General features: G+C 41.2%; 1 protein-coding gene across 1 annotated transcript in view; it reads left to right on the top strand.

Moving 5' to 3' along the window:
* LOC139720557 (WD repeat and FYVE domain-containing protein 3-like) overlaps positions 1-24185 on the top strand; it is a 98880-nt gene that overhangs the window by 73811 nt on the left and 884 nt on the right. Inside the window, exons 21-44 of the mRNA XM_071631909.1 lie at positions 1018-1199; positions 1827-2055; positions 2653-2804; positions 3263-3374; positions 4066-4256; positions 4720-4872; positions 5353-5588; positions 6427-6542; positions 7231-7357; positions 8527-8744; positions 9336-9523; positions 10921-11055; positions 12083-12259; positions 13381-13428; positions 14346-14445; positions 15158-15279; positions 17442-17643; positions 18112-18183; positions 18778-18864; positions 19551-19683; positions 20356-20551; positions 21329-21366; positions 21932-21979; positions 22454-22550. Of these exons, the coding sequence (XP_071488010.1) occupies positions 1018-1199; positions 1827-2055; positions 2653-2804; positions 3263-3374; positions 4066-4256; positions 4720-4872; positions 5353-5588; positions 6427-6542; positions 7231-7357; positions 8527-8744; positions 9336-9523; positions 10921-11055; positions 12083-12259; positions 13381-13428; positions 14346-14445; positions 15158-15279; positions 17442-17643; positions 18112-18183; positions 18778-18864; positions 19551-19683; positions 20356-20551; positions 21329-21366; positions 21932-21979; positions 22454-22550 (3359 nt within the window). The remainder of the gene's footprint in view (positions 1-1017; positions 1200-1826; positions 2056-2652; positions 2805-3262; positions 3375-4065; positions 4257-4719; positions 4873-5352; positions 5589-6426; positions 6543-7230; positions 7358-8526; positions 8745-9335; positions 9524-10920; positions 11056-12082; positions 12260-13380; positions 13429-14345; positions 14446-15157; positions 15280-17441; positions 17644-18111; positions 18184-18777; positions 18865-19550; positions 19684-20355; positions 20552-21328; positions 21367-21931; positions 21980-22453; positions 22551-24185) is intronic.

Below are 24185 nucleotides of genomic sequence, written 5' to 3'. Positions count from 1 at the left end.
TACAAAGAGTTATGTAACTTCAGAATCGTACCCCCGGGCGTCACAAATTTGGTGTCAAAATGTGCGGGAAACTCAAAAGAAAAAAGTCATAGAGCATCGCGGCGAGAGCATTGCGTGTTGCATAGTACTGTAAAACAAGGAATTTTCGCGTGCACTTTAATTTCGCGAATTTCGGGAGCGCCAAGATTCGCGAAATTAAAGTGCACGGGAAAGTCCATATTTACATTGTATGCATTGAACGCCAGTGGCACTTCGCGAAAATTTCATGCCACGAAAAAGGCTGTCGGCTCCAATTCGCAAAAATTTCATACCGCGAATATTTCATGTTTTACAGTAATCGCGCAAAATGTCGAGGGGGGGGGCCTTTTAGGCCCCCCCCCCCAGTCTTTTTAGGGTTAAGATGATATGTGATTTGTTAAGATTGCACCATCCTAACTAATTAAAAAAGTGATTGAAATAAGAGAGCATCGGGGGTACAGTTTCATAGAAAAAGGAGAAAAGAGGAATTAAAGATTAGGGTCATTCAGGCGTGCTGTGCAGAAGCATCAATGAAAACATGTTCTATCTCCCAGTGGATGCAGCACCTGTTTGAAAAAATATGATCCAGAAAATCTGCTTATATCTCCATTTTTTGTTTTGTTTTGAGCCGCCAAATTTTGAAAGGTGGTAGAGAAAAGATTACTCTTTCAGGTAAGGCAAACTTTAAACATTCGAGTCAGTCAACCCAAATGACATATTTTAGTCCATTATAGAGAATCCTAATTGCTACTTTTTGTGGGTTTTGAGCTGGGAGGTCACATGCATGTAGGAGTGCAATATGGCAGTGCAGAGCAGTCAGATAGTGTATATTAAATGTTTAACTCCAACCAATATTCAGCAGTATGTTCCGATTCCTTTGATAAATCTACTTTCAAACCCTTTTTCTGTAGCTTACTTTATCTCCTGAGCAATGTCCCTTTTTTGCTGAATGATCGTCAACAACCAAGATTTGCTCGCCCTGTCGTTTTCGCCTCACAGGGTCGGCGGATGCCTCGGACCTCCCCACCACCAATCACGCGTCGGCGGGCATCAAGCTGTGGATTCCTGAGCTGGCCCAGGAGGGCATGTGGCACCACCTGGCCATCACCTTCAACAAGGCCGTCATGAGGAACTGCTCGGCGACGGTCTTCGTTGACGGGGTACAGCTCTCCCCACGGAAGGTACGGTGCACATGTTCCTTTCGATGATGTTCTGTCCCCCCCTCCCCCTCCACACAATGTAAAGGATGGGATGGGGTACAGCATGAATATCATGGTAATATCTCAACAGTTGGAATGCTGATATTTGATGTCATTGTAGAGACCCTTGACTTAACTGGAAAAATAATTTATGTATCGTACAAATCTTGTCAAGTTCAAGTTCAGAGTTCAAGTTCAAATTTGTTTCGTTTTTCCACAATGAAATAATGTGTAAATGTTAATCTCACTTTCTTCAGTGACAGAAATAATGCATGTTTATTTGTACAGAGAAAACAACAATAACTGAAAACTTACAGTAGGGATACATTGCAGTGGTTGCTGAGGTAACGAAAGTGAAATAATTTTCAATATGCACTGTGAGAAAAAAACGGTGGGACCCACTGAAAAGACAATGCTTGTAGAGTGTGGGCCCCTCTTGGATAAGATGATTGATGCTAAAATTGATTGAAAACAGCAACAAAGCAGCACAAAAAGTTTGGCAAGTCACTGAGAGATAGACGGACAAATATTTACACACAAAACAATGTCATGGTTAATGTCTGTCCAGATTAATTCATATTTTGTGTTTGGCATCCCTGGCCAATTCAGATGCCGTACATTCAAGCCAACCCGGGAGGCTCGACCCCCAACCCTGCCGGCCTCACCACGATATACGCCTACATCGGCACGCCCCCGTCCCTCAAGGCCCCCTCCAGGTTGCTATGGAGATTGGGCCCCGCCCACCTCTTTGAGGAGACCCTGCAGCCGAGCACAGTGATGGCGCTCTTCCAGCTTGGCCCGACGTATGTGGGCAGCTTCCAGGCACCTAGACAAGAAGGTACGTGTGCATAGAGGGAGCCCTTCATCCAGAATATACAGCTCATCATCAGTCAGCTTTGTTTGATTTTTTAAGGCATTTTTTTTTTTTAATACGCAGATGTTTTATGTGCTTCTTTGCATGGATTGATATACACGTGTAGCCACAGGGTAAGACTAACAAGTTCTCTGGATTTCACAGGAGACGTAACTGCCATTGTAGTATAAAAGTCTGGTAACACTGTTTTGTGTATAATATTCATCACCTTTAAGGGCCCTGGGTGAAATCTGAGTCTTGAGTCAAATGTAATTGATGCCCATTTTCTTTTGTGTGTGTGCATTTATTGATAGTGATTCTTCCAAAGCACATGGCAGGTAGCAAACTGAATTGAATTTACAACAGTTAATGAAATCTTTTTTTTTTTGCTGGCATTCACATTTTTTTTTCTTTTTGATGCTCACTGTTGTTTCCTCCTCTTTGATTTGCTGAGGTAACATGGCAAGAGCTCAAACAATTTCCTTGCAGCCAGATTGAGAGATTGCCTTGCATGCCTCAATACCACCTTCTATCATGTCTTTTTGTTTTTCTGTTATTCTCTTCATCCTTTGTGACAAGCAGAGCTCAGCCAAGCCAAAGTGGACCTCAATGCAATAGTCATTCCGGAGGAGAAGATCGTCTTTGGTCTGCACGCCCACGCCCTCTCCGTGCTCACCGTCTCCAAGATACGCAAGGCGTTCAACAAAGTGGACAGCAAGGCCGTTGCCAAGCAGGTGAGTCGAGTTTCTCAGTCCTGCCAATTTGAGGACCATCTTCTAATACACTCTTGCTTTGTTGCTGTTGTTGTTATTGTTGGCAGAAGAGGACGTCTCTATTAGGAAACTGGAAGGGAGTTTGTGTGAAGTATTGATTTTGACCTTTGCCATTGATCATGAACACGAAAGATGCCTAGAAGATAAAGGAAGTCTTTGGTGTTGCCAATTCAAGGATTGACATTGCTGTCATTTACTGTTTGTTGATAACCCAAGGATTTCAATTTGAAGGAGCAGTTCTTCAGTAGTTTAATAGAGAATATTGATTTTGACCATACAACACCAATTTTGAAAGGATTTGTGAATTGTCACAGATTGTAACAGCTAAGCAGACAAAAATGTCTGTATAGGTATACTGACATTTATGTATTCTTTTTCAGCACAGTTTGTAATATTTCTTTACTCTTTGTCTTTCTCAGCTTTGCTTATCTGGACATGATAATGCCACACCCATCAGGATATTACACAACTCAGCGGGTCACTTGACTGGGCCGGGCCGGTCATTCGGAGCAGTACTCATGGGGGAAATTGGTAAGTCGACTCGTAGCTTGTATGGTATCAAACCCTTATGGCGGAAACAGACTGAGAATTTTTTTTATTTCTTCAGTCGTTAGGAGCTTTGTAAGGGCATTGGTTGTAGACATGCTCTGTGTCAATCAGTAGAATGCAAAGTTTCTCAAAGCATGCACTGGCTTGAAATTGTAGGGTGGGGAAAGAGTTGGGGAGAAATTATCGGCTCTGATGGGGAAAAAAGTGAATTGGGAAGTGATGATTGACACCGACTAGGCATACTCGTCAAGCAAATGATTGATTATAATGCATGCTAGTTACCCTCCTTTTTTTTTCAATATCTTACAAGAATCAAAAAGCTACTGTTGTGAAGATTTTATGTTTTGATTTATTTTTGATATTCACAGCAATACATGTATGAATTTACGCATTTCTGTTTAACCCATTGAGGACGTACTGATTTTGCAACAACATGCATTTCCCATAGACACCTGCCTGACTTAACTTGGGACTCGTCGTAAACAGGTTAAAGTCAATTTCCTTTCCAGATAGCGGTCTTGTAAGATAAATCCAAATTTCAGCAAAAACTGGAATATTCAAGTTTGATATTATGAGGTATGTTATTATCAAAGCTTTGATTATCTGTATGTGATATTAAAAGTAGGTAATTCTTGCCACTTCCAATAAAACAATATGTTTGATCTCTCTGCAGGGGTTAGGACCTTCTGCCCAAAGCCAGTCGCCAGAACTCTTGCCAATATCGGGGGCTCCGCCCCGCTGCTTGGGCTGATTGCCATGGCAACGGACGTGGAGGGTCTGTACGCTGCAGTGAAGGCTCTCGTGTGCGTCATCAAGAACAACAGTCCGGCCATCGAGGAGATGCAGCGCTCCCAGGGATACCAGGTGAGAATGTTGTCCCAGGGCCCAGCTTCGTAAATCCCAGTATCAGAATATGTTGTAATTACCCATAGTGTTGATATGCTGCACAATAGGCGAATACCTGTCTCACCAAGGCTGGAATAAGTATTGTTTCATGAACCGATGTCCTCTGGCAAACCTAGGTATTTGTATTCATATTCATTTATTCTTTAAACCCATTACTTTTTTGATGTTCTTAAATCTCATGTACTGCACATCAAAAGAATGCAAAAATTATGCATTACGCCTTCGCTCTGAACAGTTTTATGAGGCACCCCCCCTCACACACACAAACACACACAAGCAAGTCTCAGCTTTTCCAAATTAGTTGTGCTACTGCTAACCGCATATGTGAGGTGTCCAAAAAATTAGTTTGGGAGTCTAGTGTTTCTGTAGGTACTCCCATCAAACTTTTCAGGATGTTCCAACCTCCCTCATACTTCCGCAGATACTTGCCTACCTTCTGAAGAAGAAGAAGCACCTGCTGAACAGCCACATCCTCCACCTTACCTTCTCGCTCGTCGGGACGATAGACAGTGGGAGGGAATCAACCGTCATTCCGCACCACACGGCATTTGAAGACCTCCTCTGTGACCTTGAGGTAACCAATGACATTTTCTTTTTTAACCGATCCTCTGGGAAGTGGATGTAGTTTTGCGCTTGTTTCTAAGACAGTAGTTCTAGTCACAACAATTTTATGTACTTGTAAATTCTTTTGTCAGAGCATTGCGAAAAAGAATCTTTCTACTTTGCTCAACTGTTTTGCAAAATCCTTCCACCTCAAAGAGAGTATCATTTTTTGGTGAATTGTGTGCATCTTCCTGCTGAAGTACACTAACGTTTTGATACAAGAGTACATGAGAAGAAAGCAAATATTGTGAGAATTTATATTAGAAAAGGTGCTAGTGATTACTATCCCTTTACTACATTGTATGCATCATAATATGTGTCCTCCGTGGGATGATGGTTCCGTATTATTACAAAACAAAACAAAAAAACAAAAATCTACTGATTTTGTACATAAGTCACCCTGCACCACTGTTTTCCTCACACTGTTTTGCTGTCCCCCTCCCCCCTCCAGATCTGGCACAACGCTCCCAGTGAGCTCCAGCGCTCCCTCTACGAGCACTTCCTGGAGCTGCTGACGGACTCCAGCGAGGCAGAGAAGAACCGGCGGCTCCTGCGCCAGCTGCAGATGGTCTCCCGCCTCCTCCTCATGCTCCAGGACAGCTCCCTGAGCTGCGGCACCGTCAAGGCCATCGCCAACGTGCTGGGCGTCCTGCTCCAGGGGGTTCCCATCCCGACGGACCTCCTCCTGTAAGACCCTGCCTCCCTGAGATAGATAGATAGATATATAGATGTATAGATAGATAAATAGATGTAGATTGATGGATAGATAGATAGATTGATAGATAGATGGCTGGATATGTAGATTGATATGGAGATAGATAGATTGATAGATTGATAGATAGATAAATAGATAGATGGATAGATAGATTGACTGATATATACGTAAGTAGATAGATAGATAGATAGATAGATACATAGATACATAGATTGATTGATTGTCTGGGCGTCCTGCTCCAGGTAGTGCTCATCCCGACAGACCTCCTCCTGTAAGACCCCATCTCCCTGAGATAGATAGATAGATAGATAGGAAGATAGGTAGGTAGATAGATAGATAGATAGATAGATATATAGATTGATAGATAAATAGATAGGGAGATCAATAGACAGATAAATTGATCGATTGATAAATAGATAGATAGATAGATACACTGTACATAGATAGATTAATAAGGAAATACAATTGTATGTATTAATATGTAATACTTTTGATGCAAAATGATGAAATGGATGCTTCCCCAACTGTTAATTGACAGACTATTCTGGTCACCTGGTTTACGCAAAGTTCAATTTTTGTGTAAGCCTGATTGATAAGTTCCATGAATTGTTACATCAGGCAAGCTTATGCATTGTGTTGCTTTGAAAAATGACTGAAGTAATTGAAAAAAAAAAGGGTCATTTGTACCAATGTGTACAAAAGCAAACTCTGAACTGGCTTAATATTCGCTGATGAGTGTGTTTTAAAAAGAGGTCAGTGTTGACGTACACCGTATGTTCATGTGTGTTTCTTCCATCATCTTGCCTCCAGCTTTGGCCAGTTTCTGGCCTCCACCTTGCCCACAGTGGATGAGAAGACCATCACCCCGGTGGAGCTCCAAGAGTGGTCAACCTGCGAATCTGAGCCGTCTCTTAAGAGCTGGAAAGGTAGAGCAAGCTGTGTCTACAGTAAATGTGTTCAGGACCAACCTCCGAGTGATCTTGGACCGATATTGGGAATATGTTTTGTAACAAAATGATAAACTTTATGGTCTTTGATGATTTGGCTTATATTCTTGACTTGAACATGACTTGTCATAAATTCTCGACTGGAACATGACTAGTGATTGAACTTATACTCTATGCTATTGGTGCTATGCACTTTAATGTTCTCAACCTTTGTTATGACAATCTTATTAAAGATTGCCTTATGTTTGCTCTGGGATTAACCATCAGTCATAAATGAGTACATATTAGAATTCCAGCAAATACACTTGATTTTTTTTAAAAGTATTTTAGTCAGGTACTGCTCTATCCCATCTTCAAGAAGTCATTCAGACTTCATCACTGCAGCAAGGAACTCTTCACAAACTTTAAATAAAGTCCCACTCAGCCATTCTGCTGCTGGAGACTCATTTCTATGGTTGCCACTCCTTTTAAGCAGCACCATCTTACTCTTGGAACAATCTGCTTTAAGATTGTAAGAGTCTGTTGATAACACTTGAAAGACAGAAATGTGTTCTCAAAAATTGTATCTATGTTTGCTCCTTGGTGTTTAAACTCATGCCTAAAGTTTTGCTGCTATTTTTTTTTCTCTTTAATTCATCACTGCTCCTGTCCACTGCCCTCCCTCCAGACTCCGACAGCATGTCGGACGACACGACCTCCCTGGTGTCGGCGCACACCGTGTGTCTGAGAAACACCTTGCTGGAGACGCTCTTCAGGCTTCTCTTCTACGCCAACTCTGGCAGCATCAGTACTCCGTGAGTAGTCCCCAGTTTGGTGTGAGACTGTAGTGTATTATAAAATGGGTTCAAGAATGTAGCCAATTGGAAGCGCTGAAATGAGTCACGTGTGCGTGCATTAATTTTTACTATCATGCATGGCCTTGCAAAAAAGCGTAAAGTCACTGACGTCACAATGTTTACACTAGCAATGCGCACTTAATCAGTTGTTACAAGTGCGTCGCGTGCTACCATACGCGCTGTCAATCCTGTAAACAACTTCTCGTTCGGGCTGCCAGCCGGCCTTTCTTGTGCACAACAATCATGTGGCGTACGTATACGCTTATACGTACAGTACTTACATGTGCGGGATTTCCGAGTGCGACGTGCGTAAATGCTTGGGACGAACATCCTCGGACGTCTTGACCCACAAAGGTACGTGAAAAACGCTGACAAATGCTGTTAGTTTTCGAATTTTCGACCCATTCTATAAAACAAATGATGCACAGGATTATTTCGTGGCGTTAGTGGAGGCGTAGCTCACTCTCGGGTATTTACAATGTAGTGCAACATGCACTCGGCTTCGCCTCGTGCATGTTTCACAATTGTAAATACCCTCGAGTGCACTATACGCCTACACTAATGCACTCTATCCTGTGCATCATTTGTATACAAACAGTGTCATAGCTGTTGTGCTTTGAGCAGATGAAGCAAAGTCTGTTGCAGCAACATGTTTTGTTTTGTTTTTGTTTGTTTATCAAGACAGCTGATTCTTTTGTGTTTCTAATTTGAATTTTAAAACCATTTTTCAAGAGTGTTTTCAGTTTAAAAAATAACCTGAGCTGCCTGTTTTAACCAGCAAACATTGTCACTAATATTATGTAAAAAAGATTAGCTGCGAAAAAGAAAATACAGTTATAAAATATTTGCTAAATCCTTGTGAAGGTGAAACTCTGTGAATGGACAGTTTTGAATAGAACAAAACCATTTCTTCAACCCGTTGAGTATGAGTCCCGAGTATACTTGGGCAGGTGTCTATGGGAAATGCGTGTTGTAGCCAAATCAGCCCGTCCTCAACGGGTTGAAAGAGTTTTCTATCGTGTTGATACATGTTCCTAGACACTGAGTCATTGTGATAGTGACAACATGGTTTTCAAATCATATGTATGCTAACACACAAACTTTGCTCTGATATCTCGCACAAACAGAACCTGTGATGAGGTGCAGCGCGTGCTGGGCTTCGACTGGCTCCTGCTCTTCATGCAGGGCCACCTCCACCCGACGACGGCCATCACCGCCCTCCGCATCCTGGTCGCCATGCTCAACAACCAGACCACGATCAGCCGCTTCCGCGAGGGGGCGTCTGGGGGCAGCTGGCTGGACCAGACGGAGCCTGTGCTGCACAACGGGATGAAAGTTGTGCTAGGTCAGTGCCTAACATTTGCATCTTCTAAAACAGCTCGCGCTGTGGTTACATGTATTTCAAGCAACAATTATTGCTTTTTCCACAATGACCGTAAGACTTCAAGTTGATTGGAAGTTGCTCAGCTCCTCATTGCATAAAACTGCAATTATTGAGATATTCTATTGAAAATTTTATATTACGCCCCTGATTAGCTGTAGCCAGTTTCTGGATCCCTCCATTATTGGTGGTCACACGCTTATTGGTGGTCACACCCACATTTTGGACCTCTGTCATATTCTGAGTTCCATATATTCTATAGGTCCTATGAACACTCTTATGTCCTTCATGATATATTCTGAGCCCCACCCATACTCCTTGTTCTCCCCACATTCTGGGTCCGGCCCAGTCTCTTACCTTTAGTCCTACCCACATTATTGATGCCACCAGCATCCATGGTGATCTCCATACTCATGTGTTTTTTTTTTACCCACAATATTGGTCCCCCTCCCCTGACAATTTTGGTCCCGCCCACATCCCGAGCCCCAATGCTGCTCATGAGTAATCACAATCCATCTTCCCTTGTTTCTCCCCCCTTCCCACCTCTGTGTCCAGGCTTCAACGTGGGCAAGAGCAGCAGAAAGCCCCAGACGCGGGAGATCAACCTGGAGGCGTGCATGCAGCCGGGATTCCTCATGCTGCAGGCCCTGCTGCCCCGCCACGCCAACGTGCCCGAGATCTACTTCCTCCTCATCACCTTGTCCCTGGGACATCCCGCCAAGGTCCTGCCGGACAACTGTCAGGTGATTGGACTTTGACAACAACAACAAAATCACATGACCACTCTCGCTGTTTTTTCATGTAAAATATTCGCTGGAAAATGTTTCCCACAATTTCATTCCTCTTGTCACAGAGCATCAAATTATGATGACATTGTTCTTGGTGTGCTGATCAGCTCAGGTTGGAAAAGAAAATGCAGGAAATTTCATTACATGACTTCTGAGGCAGAAGATATAATGTTTCTTTTCATTGTTTGTTTTTCATACAGCTATTTGTTTAGCCATGAGAAACCCTTTGAATCTTTGAAAAATTGGAAACATAACCAATATCAGTAGGAGTCCCCCAAAGCAAGGGCATATGTGACCCTGCACCTCAAAACAAACAAAAAGTCGCCAGACATGAATTTTTAGTTAAGACCATATTCTGAAAGAGCAGACTTTAAGCTTTAAAATGATATATAACTCAAATCAAATGGACTCTCCTAACCTATCTAAATATTGGAAAGAAAGCACAAACTCAGGAAATGTGTGAACTGAGAAAAGAGGCTCTAAAGTACAGTGTCTATTCAAGCGCTTAATCTTTACCAAACCGTGCTGGCTGTGCGATGAATGGGACAAAAAACAGGAAGTAAACCACCAGAGTAACAACAATGAAGGGATTATTAGATTAATCTGAAATTAAGCATGCCTCATAAACACATTCTGTCCATAATTAATGCCAACTTTCAAAGCAGTAGCACTATCCTTTCAAAAGTTATTAGAGTTGAAAGTGAAGAGTGTGGACAAGGTTTTTCCGAAATGAAAAAGGGATTCTAAAGACACACCTAATCACACTATTCTACCAAAAGTGTTCGAGACAAACTGCTAAAAAACACACTTTTCTGCCCATTTTATGATACCAAATTTTAACATAATGTAAAAGAAGACCCGCTCTTTCAGAAAATATGAAAAAGTCAAGTTTGGCTAGGTTGACCCATTTCACTTATTTTCAGTCCTCACGCAAAATCAGTGTGTGCGACTTTATGTTCGTTTTGAGGTGCAAGGTCACATATGGACTTTGACCTATAACACCAGAGAGATTACTGCTTGTTTAGTAAATGCAGACATTTGTCCGCCTTAGTGAAAGTTGACCTCTGTTTGAACAGTTGATGCAGTAATATCATAATTGTATTTATAACACACACACACACACACACACACAAACCCACACATCATCAAGGTTTTATTCTGTTCTTACAAGATTTGGAAATCCTCACAGACTCTGCTGATGGCCCACCAAGTTCCTGTCAGTTGTTGATTGACTTTCCACATGAAGTACACAAGTCAACAAACTTTTGTCCTTCTTTGTCTTCATTGTGCTGATGTTTTTTTTGTTTTGTTTGTTTTCTTGTTCTCTCCACCCTCACCCCTCCCCCCACCAGCTGGACCTGAACTCAATGTGGCAGTACATCTTTGGCGTGCCGGCCAGTCACTCGTCCAGTCCGGCCATCAGCACCAACGTCTGCCCAGACGCTGTCATGATCCTCCTATCCCAGATCAGGGTCATGCTCAACCAGGTGAGAAGCGGGGATCCTCCCACCCAATCTTAACCTGTCCCCTAAGTTACAAATGTATGCAGGGGATATAAACTCTGATAGAGTACCAAAGTGATGTTATAGCTTAGTGGTGATTCCAAAGAAGATATCCTTGCACAAGGCTTCAGGCAGTGAGTTGAAACTGGGTACAAACATTTTCAGCAACCATTGTGTTTGCAGGTGTTTGGGCTACTCGAGGTTGTATAGAACCAGTTTCCATGGCGATGGATGGCTGTGATTTCACACTTATGATACTCTGTGGATACAGAGCTGCCAAGTCTTCCTTGATTCTGCAAAAGACTCCCAAAAACTTGGATACACATTTTTTCGTTTTAATCCGGACAAGAGGATATAAAAGCATCCTTGATTTGGAAATTGCTTTTGCACTTTGACATACATGCAACTTTTTCACATCAGCATTTACAGGCATTATTTACCATTTGCAGAAGAAACAAAAACCCAGCTTTTGTGCTTCAAAATAGTTCTAAGATGTGAGTTAGGGATAGAAACAACCAATGTAAAAATGTTAATCAGTATAGTCAATGTTAGGTATTGTTAGATATACATGTACAAAATGTGAACAATAGTTATGATAAAATTGTTTCTAGAAAAAAATGTCTACAGTTACATGTATGGTTTATTGAAAAAAGTAGTGATATCTCCTTATGTTTTAGGCTTCATTACAAAATTTTGATATGGTAGGATGTTTTGTGATACAACTGACGTAAACATATGTATCAAATGTGATAACTTGAACAATTTTTAAATCACTGCTCTCAATGGTAAGCAACACCTTTAATAGTAATCCATCCTACACTGTAACTTGACATAGTTAAAGATTAGCAAGCTCACTTGGATGCAGCAATGTGCCTCAGTCCAGCAATGGCCATGGTGACACTCCCAAGAAATCCCTCTCGTTCCCTTGATGTGTTTTGAGCTAATCTGTATGAATTAGTGTCTTTCTTTCTGTCTTTTCCATATGCCTACCCTCACACCGGAATACCCTCAGCCCATCCTGGATGATGATGAACGCGGCTGGCTGCAGGAGTACCCCGTCACTCTCGTGCAGTTCCTGCTCTTCCTCTACCACAATGTCGCCGAGTTCAAGCCGGTCTGCATGAGCGCCCCGTTCCTCAGCGGGCTGGCCTCGACGCTTTTCCCTTACCCCGCGTCGCAGAGCGACCAGGTATGTCCGGGCTTCTACGTTTTGCCAAATAACACCATACTAGTGTGTTGTGATGGGATTGCCTAATGGTCCCTTCTTTTCTTTCTTTTTATTTTTTTTTTAGCCGTGTTGTTCCTGTGAGCTACATGTGTAACCCACTCTGTAGTCTAATTTGTGCTGTTTCAATCGGACACAAAGTTTGCAGAAATCACTTGGGGAATAACATTGTTATACAACTGCTTTTTTGTGTGTGGTTTAAAAAGGAAGAGTATGCTACCTTCATCTTTATGCCTCCCACCCCCTTAAATCTTGATTATCACAGCAAATGAATATTGTTTTGGCGTTAAAGTTTGGAGATTGTGTTGTGTGCAGTGTAGTTTAGCTAGCGTGTGGACTCTGAACTATAAGACGGTTAAACTGTACAGTGTAACCCTTGTGTTGATAAAATAACAAACCAATGGAAACTAATGAATGCTTTACCTGCTTCAACCCCTTCAACTACATATATATCGTCACTGGGGCGACAAGACCTTGTATCTACAAAATGTCAAATGTTCAGGAAAGAAAAAAAACATGGCGGCCAAAGCACTATAGTGAATGGGATAGCCTTTCCTTTGACATGTCATGGTGGCTTCATTTTTGGAGTAAGACAGGTGGGATTTGGCCAGGACATTACCTAACCCATTATTTGACCATTAATCCAAAAAAGTCATTTTCACCAAAATTTCAGACACAAGGTCTTGTCACCCCAGCGACGATATGTTACTTTGTGTATTTTTGATTAAATTTTGTACCTTGCATGACTGAAATCTCGGCTGTTGTGCGCATGTCTTAGCTATGAGATGTCTCAAAATATCTCTTTTGCTGTATATGTTATTCTGCTCATTATGTCAAAAACCAGCTTACTTACGTGCAATTTCTTTTTATGCTTCTTTGTTGACATGTAGCTATATGTTGTGTTCTCCATGTTGTGCTTTCCGTCTGCTTTTTATCGCCTCTGTCATATGTGTGAGTTCTTTCTCTCTCTTTTTCCCGCCCTTCTGCATGTATATGTAAAAATTCCAAATGCTCTGGGCCTCCTCCTACCATGTAACGTGTACATGTTTCGTCTGTGGCGCACATAACCGTAACCGCTTGCGAAGATGGCGAACAGGACGCTGTCGACGATTCAGGAAGATTCCATCGTGCTGGTAGGTGGAGCTGCGTCGGTGATGCATTGACTCTTTCCTTTGCATGCCAATGAACACATCGTACGTCCCTTGTGTCAGTTGTAAATGTGCCGCACAAGAACCCCGTCATCAGTGCAAAAGAATGGTCATGGCTTGTGCATGTACAGTTGTGGCATTGCAGTGCCATCATGGTGAAAAAGAAAAACCAAACAAACAAAGTGGTGCAATTCAAGGTGTAGGATATTGTGAAAGCTTAACAGTGTGTCACTGGCATGCTTTTCTTCTATTAAAAGAGGCTTGGTCAACCTGGTCACTTACTTTTGTCATGTTACCCTACTCCCCCACCCCACCCCAACCAAAAATAAATAAATAAATGAATAAATGATGATAGTCATGATTATGGTGGCTTGGGCCTTAATCAAAGCTGAGCATAGCGAAGGGAAACAAACAACATGACATTGTCACATACATTTTGCATTCCTACATTTTACAAAGATTTTATCATAAGAAGTTCCTGTCAGTGCTCTCTTGTGAATACTGTAAAAGTGGAAATTTTTGCGGTGTTGAAATATTCGTGCATTTTGCGCAACCAGAAGCTGGCACGAAAACAAAAACATGCAATTATTTTTGCATGCCATATTTTTCAATAGTTGCTGTCTTGATTCCACAGTATTGAAAACCCATGAATCTCGTCTTGCGTGGCTGAGCACGAAAAATTACTCACGCAAAAATATCCACGTTTACAGTAGTCATGGACCAGACTGTGATCCATGTTGCGTAAAGTGCATTCACAGATTGAGCAGCTAACAAGAGTGTGACTAGATTTAAGATGTCACCAGCTTTCTGTAATCACAGGAAAGTAGAAGTTCACCATTCTGCATTACATTTCGAGCCATCATTTTTATAACCACCACAATTTTATCCCCCTCCCATCCTAGATTGAGGATTCAGGTGACCTGAGTTCTCCTCTTGATGACTTCCTGCCAGACCTAGGCATCTCTGTTCTTGGAGTGAAAATGGATAATGGAACATCCCAAGGTTAGTTCTTATGCGACCGGTTCATGATCTTTCCTCGCTTGTTGCTTCTTGTTTTTCTTGATGTCCCTGTCTATTTGTGATGCAGTGTCATGACTTACACAATAAAGTGATCATAATAAGTGTTGCAAGTATCACAAAACAAAAGTATGAAAATGATATGAGACTAATCAAGATTTGATTTCTGCTCCATGTACAACGTGTATCTTTTCAATAATGTCTGTGATGTACAAATGCCTGAAAATAATACTGATGGATAGATACATGTATATATGTGAGCTGAACTGATTTGATGATTACATAAATGAAGATAACAGTTCTTAAATCACAAGGATTGGATTTTATTTGAGATATTGGACAAGTAAGGAATGCACATTTAATGTCTGAAGTTCTCCCTTTATGGTATTTGCATGTTCAATTCCCCTCTTACATTCTCCATGATAGTACAGTATGCACTGTGATGTTTTTGGAAGTGGATGACTTACTGTAGTGGTGAGGATGCTGGACACACAGGCAGGTCATGGTTTCAAGCCTCAATCTGGGAGGAAGAAACCTGGAGTCCTAGAGCAGCAACCTTGCAAAGTTCTAGCGGTCATGCTGTGAAAAGGGGGTATTTCATCGGGTTGGGATAGGGTCTCTGTCCTGTGAGACCCAATGGGGGCGTAGAATGTTTGTTGTGGTACTTTTATTGCTGTTTGCCTTTCCTTCACATCAGCCACCCTGACGACCCACCCAGCCAAGCGGTACGTGATGGACTTCATCAGGGTGATAGTGGTGGACAGCCTGTCACAGCCAATGCCCAACAGAAGCCCAGCCGTCCTGGACATCATCCTGGAGGTAAATGAGACCAGCCCATCTTTTTTTTTTTTTTTTTTTTTTGGGGGGGGGGGGGGAGGTCACTGTTGTCTCCTCCAGGTTCTCTATCCAACAGATTAGAACTTGCGATGCTGACTCAATGCTATAAGGATTAGAACCAGCACTGGCTGTCGGGTTGAAGCTCAGTGGTCTAGTTGATTAGATGCCTGTCCAGTGATCAGGAGGTTGTAGGTTCGAATCCTGCTCGAGCATGTGTGCCCATGATTTCTTTCGTAATGGCTAGGGTTTCACTAAAACATTGATCAATTCAGTGCCTATTTATGTCGATGTAGGGCAATTTGTCAATCAGTTGCAATATCATTTATAGTCATGCACAATCCTTAACTCTTTATTTGCCATGGTAAAAATCCCTTGTGCGCCACATTGTTGTGAAACTGCAAGGTTTGTCTGTTTGTCAGATCAATAGCCGGGTTCACACGTACAAAATAGCGGGATGACGATCGTGATGCACATCCCGAGTCTTTTTGCGAGCGTCCACACGTACCAAATTAGCGGGATGGCGATCGCGATCAGTATCCCGCTAATGTGGCGAGCGTCCACACGTACCGAATTATCCCACTAATTGCCGAAAGAGATAACAGCAAAGCCTGCAAACTGGGTCACGCAGCGCCCTTCTCTATCACTGCCTGCGCGCACTTACCTTTGTCCATTGTCTTTTACTCGTAAGTGGTGTGGTTCGCGTGCTGTTGTTGTTGTGCTCCAAAGAGGTGAAGGACCTCTTCGCAGAGGCCTCGCTGTAGTGATGTGCGCATTGCATGATGGGATATAAAAACTCGAGATTCTAATCCCGACCGTTCACATGTACCAGCGCGGGGCCAATTATCCCGCTAATTGATGAACCAGCGCAAGATTTCTTGGGATTAGCATCGCGATGCTTATCCCGCTAATTTTTGTTTTTTTTCTGTCCACACGTGCAAAAAACTCGGGATGACGATCGCGATACAAATCTCGAGATTTGTATCTCGCTAATTGATGTACGTGTGAACCCGGCTACTGTTACAATGTACGTTTATAGATTTTTTTTTTTTTTTTTTACCCTGGACTTTTAATAAGGAACATTGCAGAGAAAATGTCAAGTTTTGCTTTGATGTAAATTGTATGACAAATCTATGATTGTTTTTCTGTCAAATGACCAGTAGCTACATTATTGTAGAGGCATGACACAGAACAGTAAACAAAACTTAAATTTACTTGCAAATTTACACGTGTAGTAGGGAACACCACTTGATAGTCAATCACTACATAAAATGCAAGCGACATGTGACAGGAATGGAATCGCGAGAAACGCTTTCATTGTATTGTGACATTTGCCGATTTAGCGATCAGTTTGAGCGGGTTTGTGCGTTTGAGCAGAATATGTGAACTTGGCACGCTGTCGACGGAGTCCGGCATGTGAACGTGGCACATAAAGAGTTAACATTGTTCTTAGACTCTCTTTGCTACTGCCAAAGTAAATATTATTCTATGCCAAGCTTAATATTTTGAAGCTAATTGATAGTCAGCAAGTGTATGTTAGCTAGTGTTAGAAGATGTGAGGAGATAATTCTGATCTTGTATTAACTCTTTATGTGCCACGTTCGCACGTCCGACTCAGTCGACGGCGTGCCAACTTCGCATATTCTGCTCAACAAACAAAGCCGCCAAAACCGATCGATAAATCACTAATCACCGCTAATCCCGCGGCACAATGATAGCGTCTCTCGTGCTTTTGTTCCTCCTATACGGCTTGCATTCTATGTGGTGATTGACTATCAAGCGGCGTTCCCAACTAGATTTGCTCGTACATTCTAAGTTTTTGTCACGATTTTACGAGCAAAAGTCATGTCTTTACAGTAATGTAGCAACTGGTCATTCCAAAGAAAAATTGAAAATAGATTCGTCATACAATTTATATTGAAACAAAGCTTGGCATTCCTCTTTAACTTTGCCTACTAGTATGCCCGTCTTAGCATAAATTTGTAGGAGTTATACATTGGAAAAACAGAATTCTTTCTCAGGGCGTGACTACCTTCCTGTCTCAGAATAATGTGGCACACAGGGGGTTTCCACCATGGCACATAAAGAGTTAATGAGTGTATTTTTATTATTTTTTTTTTGTGCGTGTGTGTGTTTTGTGTTTCCAGTCATCCCCAGAGAGAGCCAGTCCATGTCAGGTGAACGAGTTCCAGACGGCCATCCTCAACAACCTGATGGAGCGGCTCCTGGCCGGCGACGCCCTGCTCGGCAAGGAGAGCGCCCTCCCAATCGCCCCGGGCGGCAGCTACAACAACCTCGTCTCCAACATCTTCTACTTCTGCTCGCGCCTGGTGGACAAGCTCTGGCTGGGTGGGTGCTCACTGCTGATGCCTCCGCAAGATGTCAGATTCCTTTTCAAAGAAAATTCCATCCTGATCTTATATTGCTTTGTATGATAGCAGATAAATCAAAAAGTAGATCAGTGAAAACTGGGGGGAAAAAATAGATATATATAAAAAAAAGAATATATATAAAAAGAATATATAAAAAAAGAATATATATAAAAAAGAATATATATATTTGTGCGGATGGAGTTGGAAACATCACACTACAGCATGTGCTGCTGAGACAGAGAAAGCAGCCACTTTTCAGACAATTGCCTTGATTAAGAAACACTGACTTCTCTGTATATTTTGTGGTCAAATCATCATTTTCATTTCATCTCAAATGGCGTGATTTTTATCAGATGAAGTTGATACAGACAACAATGTGTGGCCAGCCTTTCCAGGAAATGTGCCTTGATGAGAATTGTTTGTGTTACGTTTGTTTTATCTATAGGTGTCTTCAACCGGGAATCCAAGGAGGTGTTTGAATTCATTGCTCAACTCCTTGGACAAGCCAGCAAGAGAGGTGAGTTGATGCTGCGTAGTCTTTTGAAAAATCTTTTCCATTATCTACATGAATACATTGTTTTAAAGAGGGATTGATTGAAGTGATGTAGTATGGGATATGTATTTTGGTTTTTATTTTTGCAAGTTTTTTGAGTCAACCAATATTTACAAATCAACAACTCGTACTGGTCCTGCCTCTCTATGCAGTGTGCGTCAAATAGTTTATTGTCTCTTGAAATATTAAAGTACAGTGTATCATCTGATTACTGAATGCTCACAGAATTTGGTAGACTATCCATATGATCATACCAGGCAGATTCTAGCAACGAGGTGTTTGGTCAAATTAAGTACTGCAATATATACAAGCTAATCTAATGGAAGAGTGTTCTCAGTTGACATTATTTGGAACTGAGTCAGGCATCAAAGACTTTTGTGTTCTCTATGATGTGAAGTCCTACTGATGCACAATGTATTTGCTTGTGATTATGATTCTTGTTTTAATAGTTAAACCATCATGACTATCTCAATGTTGTTGTCTTTTTCATCTGCGAGAGGGGCATTGATTTTCATGATACCCATTTCTCGTCATTTCCTTTTCCTGCTATGTGTTTAGCACAAGGCATTGCATTAGACAACATCTACCATTGCCTGAACAGGACTGTGCTCTACCAGCTCTCCCGCCCTCTAGAGGCACTTCCTGGTGAGGACAGAGTCTAGTTTCTTGATGTGAATTCCTCGTACAAAGTGTCCCTTAGAGCGTTTGTGAATGAATATCGTCGATTTTGCAGTAAAACAAAATCATTGCTAAATGCATAGATGTCTGTTTCACCTTTTTCAACTTCCGTACCTGTCATTAAAAAGAAAAGTGCGTAGACAAGACAAATTGTGAGATCATGTGTGATGGAGGAAAGCAGATACGAGAACAAGAATGCCGCTCAAACAATTACACAATTGTATGAGGTATGCGCTGCATGCTGATTCAGATATCTGTAGGAGGTCGTCAACAACACAGTATTTTACGTAGTGTTTAGGGATATAATAAACTCCACATCAGTTGAAAGTGGCTTGCCGGAAAAGTCTGTGTGGAATTCACCCTCCATCTGTCCTAAGCATACTTCTGAAAGATATGAAGTGGAAGGAAAGTTAGGGCAAACACAGAATTTATTTCTTTCATGTGCTGACATGTAACTTTAATTATCCTAAGGAGAGTTAAAAAGAAAAAGAAAAAAGAAGTTGATTTCTGATTTTAGAACAACTTGAAAGGATATAGCCTTTGCTTTATGTATTTCACCGGCATGAGCACTGTGTTTTCTTCTGTGCGAGGTTGAGAAGAATGAAGGAATTCGCAATCAACAGATCTTCAATTCTGTCATTCCCTCCCGCCAGATCACCTGTCGCTGCTGAAATCGCTGAGGCACATCACAGAGAACAGGACGCTTCTCTTCAAGCCCCTGAACTATGAACACGAGTTCTTTGGCTGTCTGTGCCACTGTCTCTTTTTCCTCACAGGTGGCAGCAGGTGTGTGACTGAATTTTTATTCTTTTTTTTGGGGGGGGGGAACCACCACTTATGGTGTTGATGTGTAGTTCTTCTAATGCTCGCTGCTGTTTATGAGACAAACATCTTTTTAAAAAAATGTGCAGAGCCAACTCTCAGTTCATTCATATAGCCAACATTCAAAGTCTGAAGGGAATTTCAGAAGTATTATGGGGGATGGATATTAAAAACACTGCACGTTTGTATTGTCCTTCATTCAGAGAAACGTTGCAGATGTCAAGTCAATTGTATGTTTGTTCAAATAATCAGTGAACTTGAATTATTTGAGTGTGAAAGGGAGAGAATTCTGAATAGGAGATGTGGCAGAAGAAACTGCTTTCTCAATGAGCCTCAATTTAAAGACATGGAGACTCTGCATGGTGAAAGATGAAGAAGGTTCAATCAAATATTCATTGAACTTGAATTAAATTGAATTGAATTGAATTGAACTGAATGGAGATTCATAGTACTTTAATATATGACCCATTTGCATATATGTCAATTAGTGCATGTTACTTAATGTAGTCTTGTTTGCATCACGTTTTTGAGCATGGCAGTAGTGTCCTGAGTATCATTATAAAACCATCATCAAATGGCATCATCTCCATTTACATCAATCTTCTTCTTTCTGGCTTTGTCGCGGTGACCTCCCAGTGGTGACGGGTCAGGGTTGCCTAGCAACCTGTCGGAAATGCGGCACAACACCAAGTGGCACGTGAACCCCATGGGGGAAGGGCTGCAGAGCCATGCGGCTGGTGATGAGCAGGGCAGCTCCGTGCAGGAGGGCCAGATGCTGGTCAGAAGTGCGGCCAGGAGGGTGTGGGCAGACCTCATCACCTTCAAGAAGTCGGTAAGTACCGCATCCTCACTCGCCTCCTGCGCACTCCCCCCCCCCCCCCCCCCCCCCACTGCTCTCTTCTTTGGTTCCCGCATCCCTCCATCGGAAGAGATGCATTTACAGATGTGAGATGAGCATGCTCGGACAAGTCAGCTGTTGTGGATGAAATCCGATTTATCCCATAGATGTCACCACCAAATCAAGTGTAGCCTAGCCCAGCATGCATCCTCATCTCCATCCTCTGTACAAGAGAAACTTGTCACTGAATGTATTTACAAGCGAAATATACCCCATCGTGCCTCCCTCCTTTCCCCCCAGCTTCTGTCGAAGACAAATCTGCATTGAAGGCAAACCTTACTTCATCACATTTATAACACATTATCAAGAACAAGTTGAGCAGGCACAGACGTCACCGTTCAGTACAGAAGTCAACCAAAGTTTCGAAAGCCCTGCTTTTAATCATCCTCAAACAGAAACTGACAGTTTCAGTCAGGAGTCAATAGCGAGGTAAATACAGTAGCCTTTCAAGCTCCTGTCAGCCTTTTGATACTGAGGCATAGAGGAGAATAATGCATTTGAATGAGATAGTAATGGTAGTGTACGTTGGACTATGAACATTTGTTTTGCTATGTAGTAGACATGTTTACATCACTCATTCACATCTAGTTTGAGGTGCATTTGCCTCTCAATAAAAGCTGACATTATTTGTTACCCTTGTGTAGTTGTTTTACCAATGCTTTCCTATCAAAAGGAGTGCTGTTTGATGTTTTATTTTGCTTTGCTCCACAGCTCATTGAGGAGATCTTCAAAGTGACACTACCCAACTCGTGAGTAGCTTATCATATGATTTCTTACATGCAATATGCCAGAGTAAGATTAAGAACTATTGCACTAAAAATTAGAATGCACCTCTCTTTAGTGACTTCTCCAAGGGACGATCACATGAATCAAGTTTTTGTTTATTCAACTTAATGATTCTTGCATTAAGTTGTCTTTATTACGACTTATTGACAAATATTTACATCAATGAAGGGCAATTTGTTAATCTGTTGCAAATTTTGTTGTTGTTACTCTGCCCCTTGAGATGAATTAGTAAAAAGATTGACAAGCATAATCTAGTGTAGTTGTGTTTTGGAACAATTGATGTTCAAGTTCTTATTTTTTCATTTGTATTAGATGTAAATATTTAGGATATATCCCTTTCGGAAAGATGAAAATAGTTTTATTCATGTTAATGGTTAAGTCTGTCTGCTTAAACATCTGTAGTGTTTCCTCATTATTTACATGTATCATAGTAGCTGTTTTGATATTTGACTTCCTTATAAAGTGACTGGAGTGTTAGCAGAGGTGTTCAACCATGTTTTTTGTTTTTGTTTATATTTTGCTCTACAGGTCAGCGGGCACCAGAAACACAGTCACAGTTGATCTCAAGGTTGCCAGGTAACAGACACCACTTCCTCTGTAGCCTCTTTTTCTGTGTCTCTGACAAAAATGGCTGCACATAATCAGTATTGAGAAATGCAAACTTTGGGCTGAGAGGCCCATGGAAAAATGTGTTAACATTGCAACAATCTGATGTACAATGTATACAAGTATGCCTTATGTACTCATCTCTCTTTGTTTACTTCATGTTTAGTTCTTGATATCTGTATGTAGTATTAATTCTGTCTCTGTTGTGGTTTTTATGACAGCAATTTGTGGAAAGTGTGTGAAAGAATGTGTTGAAAGTATGTCGCTTTTTGTGTGCTTTTGAGAATGAAACGCAATGACATTTGACCACAATAATATCAGGAGCATTTGACCAGAATATGTTGCTGTTTGACAAGAAGTAATCAATGCTTTATGTGCTGCTGCAATATGCGTGAAAGGCCTATTGGTTTACTACATTTTTTTCTTCTGATTTTCTGTGTACAGGGCGGCAATGGGCGATGCAGCCAGCAAGATGTGGAACAACTACCTGAGCGGTGAGAAGCGGCTGTCATCCAAGGAGCAGGCGCGGACCAATCAGTCTGTGAGTTTTCATTCCTTTCATGTCAAAGTCAGTTTAGCATTTGTGAAAGAGTGCTATGAAAAGAGAGTAATGATTTGTTTTTTAAAGCAGATTTTTGTGTTTCAGAAAAATTTGGCTTTCATTTGACTATAAGCTGGAGAAAAAAAAAAGTTGAAGACTGATCATTTCCTCTTAGTCTTGACTGTTCATGTCCATCTCATTTGTTGAAAAGTTTCCTTTGTCGAATCTTGTAGGAGTTATTTTGACACTGTACTGGTGTTAATTCAAAAATGACACCACATGGTGTTGATTTGATATTTGCTGGTGTTGATATCAATGGTTTAACACCCGTCCAGCTTCAATAAGAGACCACACCAGCTGGTGTTACTTTGGTGTAAATTTATTTTCACATTTTTTCAAAAATCTAGTATTTTAATGTAAACTTCTTGATCGTCTTGTTTAAATTAAAAATCTACAAGAAGTGCAGTTACTAAGAAACTCTTCAAAAAACAGTTCAAAATTTGGAAATGACACCCGGAGGTGTTAATTTAACACCATAGATGAGCACCGAAAATTTAACACCAGCTCGGTGTTCGCTATTTAACACCGGACTTTTTGCAGTGTCTTGGTCCACGAGTTTTACTGCCATCCTGTGCTTATTTTACAGTTCATGTTTGATCAGCATCAGAAAGTACAGTATATCCGCATTCCAAAGTAACAAATCCAGTACAATTGTATAAAAATTTCTATCACCATAGAGCAGTTATGACCTCGATTATGCAATAGTTTGCCATCTCCTTTGGTTGCCAGATTGTGTCAGGCTTTTACACAAAGTATGTTGGTCTAAGTTTCACATTTGTACATGTTTTCTTTATGGTACAGTGCACATTGTTTATCTGTGCTTATATGTATCTGTTTCTTTTCGGTATGTACTGTGGCAAATTGAAATGAAGATTTTTTTTTTTTTTTGTAAGATCTCCTACACCAAGTCAGAATGCAATAGCTTTAGGTATTGAACAGGACAAGTGGGTGTTTAATAGCTCTTTCAGTACACTGACTTGTACGATGTATTCAGCTTGAACTCGTGTCTTTTTTGATACTCTCATTTCAAATGCACTCTTTGAATCGTGGCACAGAACTTATTTGCATCATGGTAATGAGTATTAGTGACCCAGATTTGTATGAAAACACAAACAACTACTCAGTTTGGAAGGGTCCTAGATTGTTTGTCTTTTGTTTAGTGGGGAAGCAATGTGCTTTTAGGTTTAATGTTATTTTGTAACAAATAGATTCATCCATCTCTTTCGCCATTCCAAAATGTGTACAGCATGAGCTTTTTGTTTGTTTTTTGTTGGACATTTTAAGTAGGCTGAAAACTGTACTGACACAAGATATTTTTGTTTCGGCTTGTACAATCATTTTCTTCTTTCAATGCATGCATCACAGTACATTATAGTCACTTGTATTCAGCGAGATTTTTGAACATTCATTTCACATCTGTCAAAAAGAGAACTATGCGGGAAAAAAGTGTGCCTCAGACAATAGTCAAAAGATTCAGTCAATTTTTGTCTTCCATATCAATTTGATCAGGCATCGTATGTGGAAAGTACATTGTACTTTGTATTGTTAAGAAGGTTATATGTGTGTGTGTTTTTT

The sequence above is a fragment of the Diadema antillarum genome, unplaced genomic scaffold, assembly GCF_040938485.1.
Source record: "Diadema antillarum isolate AM-2024a unplaced genomic scaffold, OU_Dant_1.0 scf00000129, whole genome shotgun sequence".
Taxonomy (NCBI): domain Eukaryota; kingdom Metazoa; phylum Echinodermata; class Echinoidea; order Diadematoida; family Diadematidae; genus Diadema; species Diadema antillarum.
The sequence above is the reverse complement of the archived record's forward strand: the minus strand, read 5'-3'. Positions and strand labels throughout refer to the sequence as shown.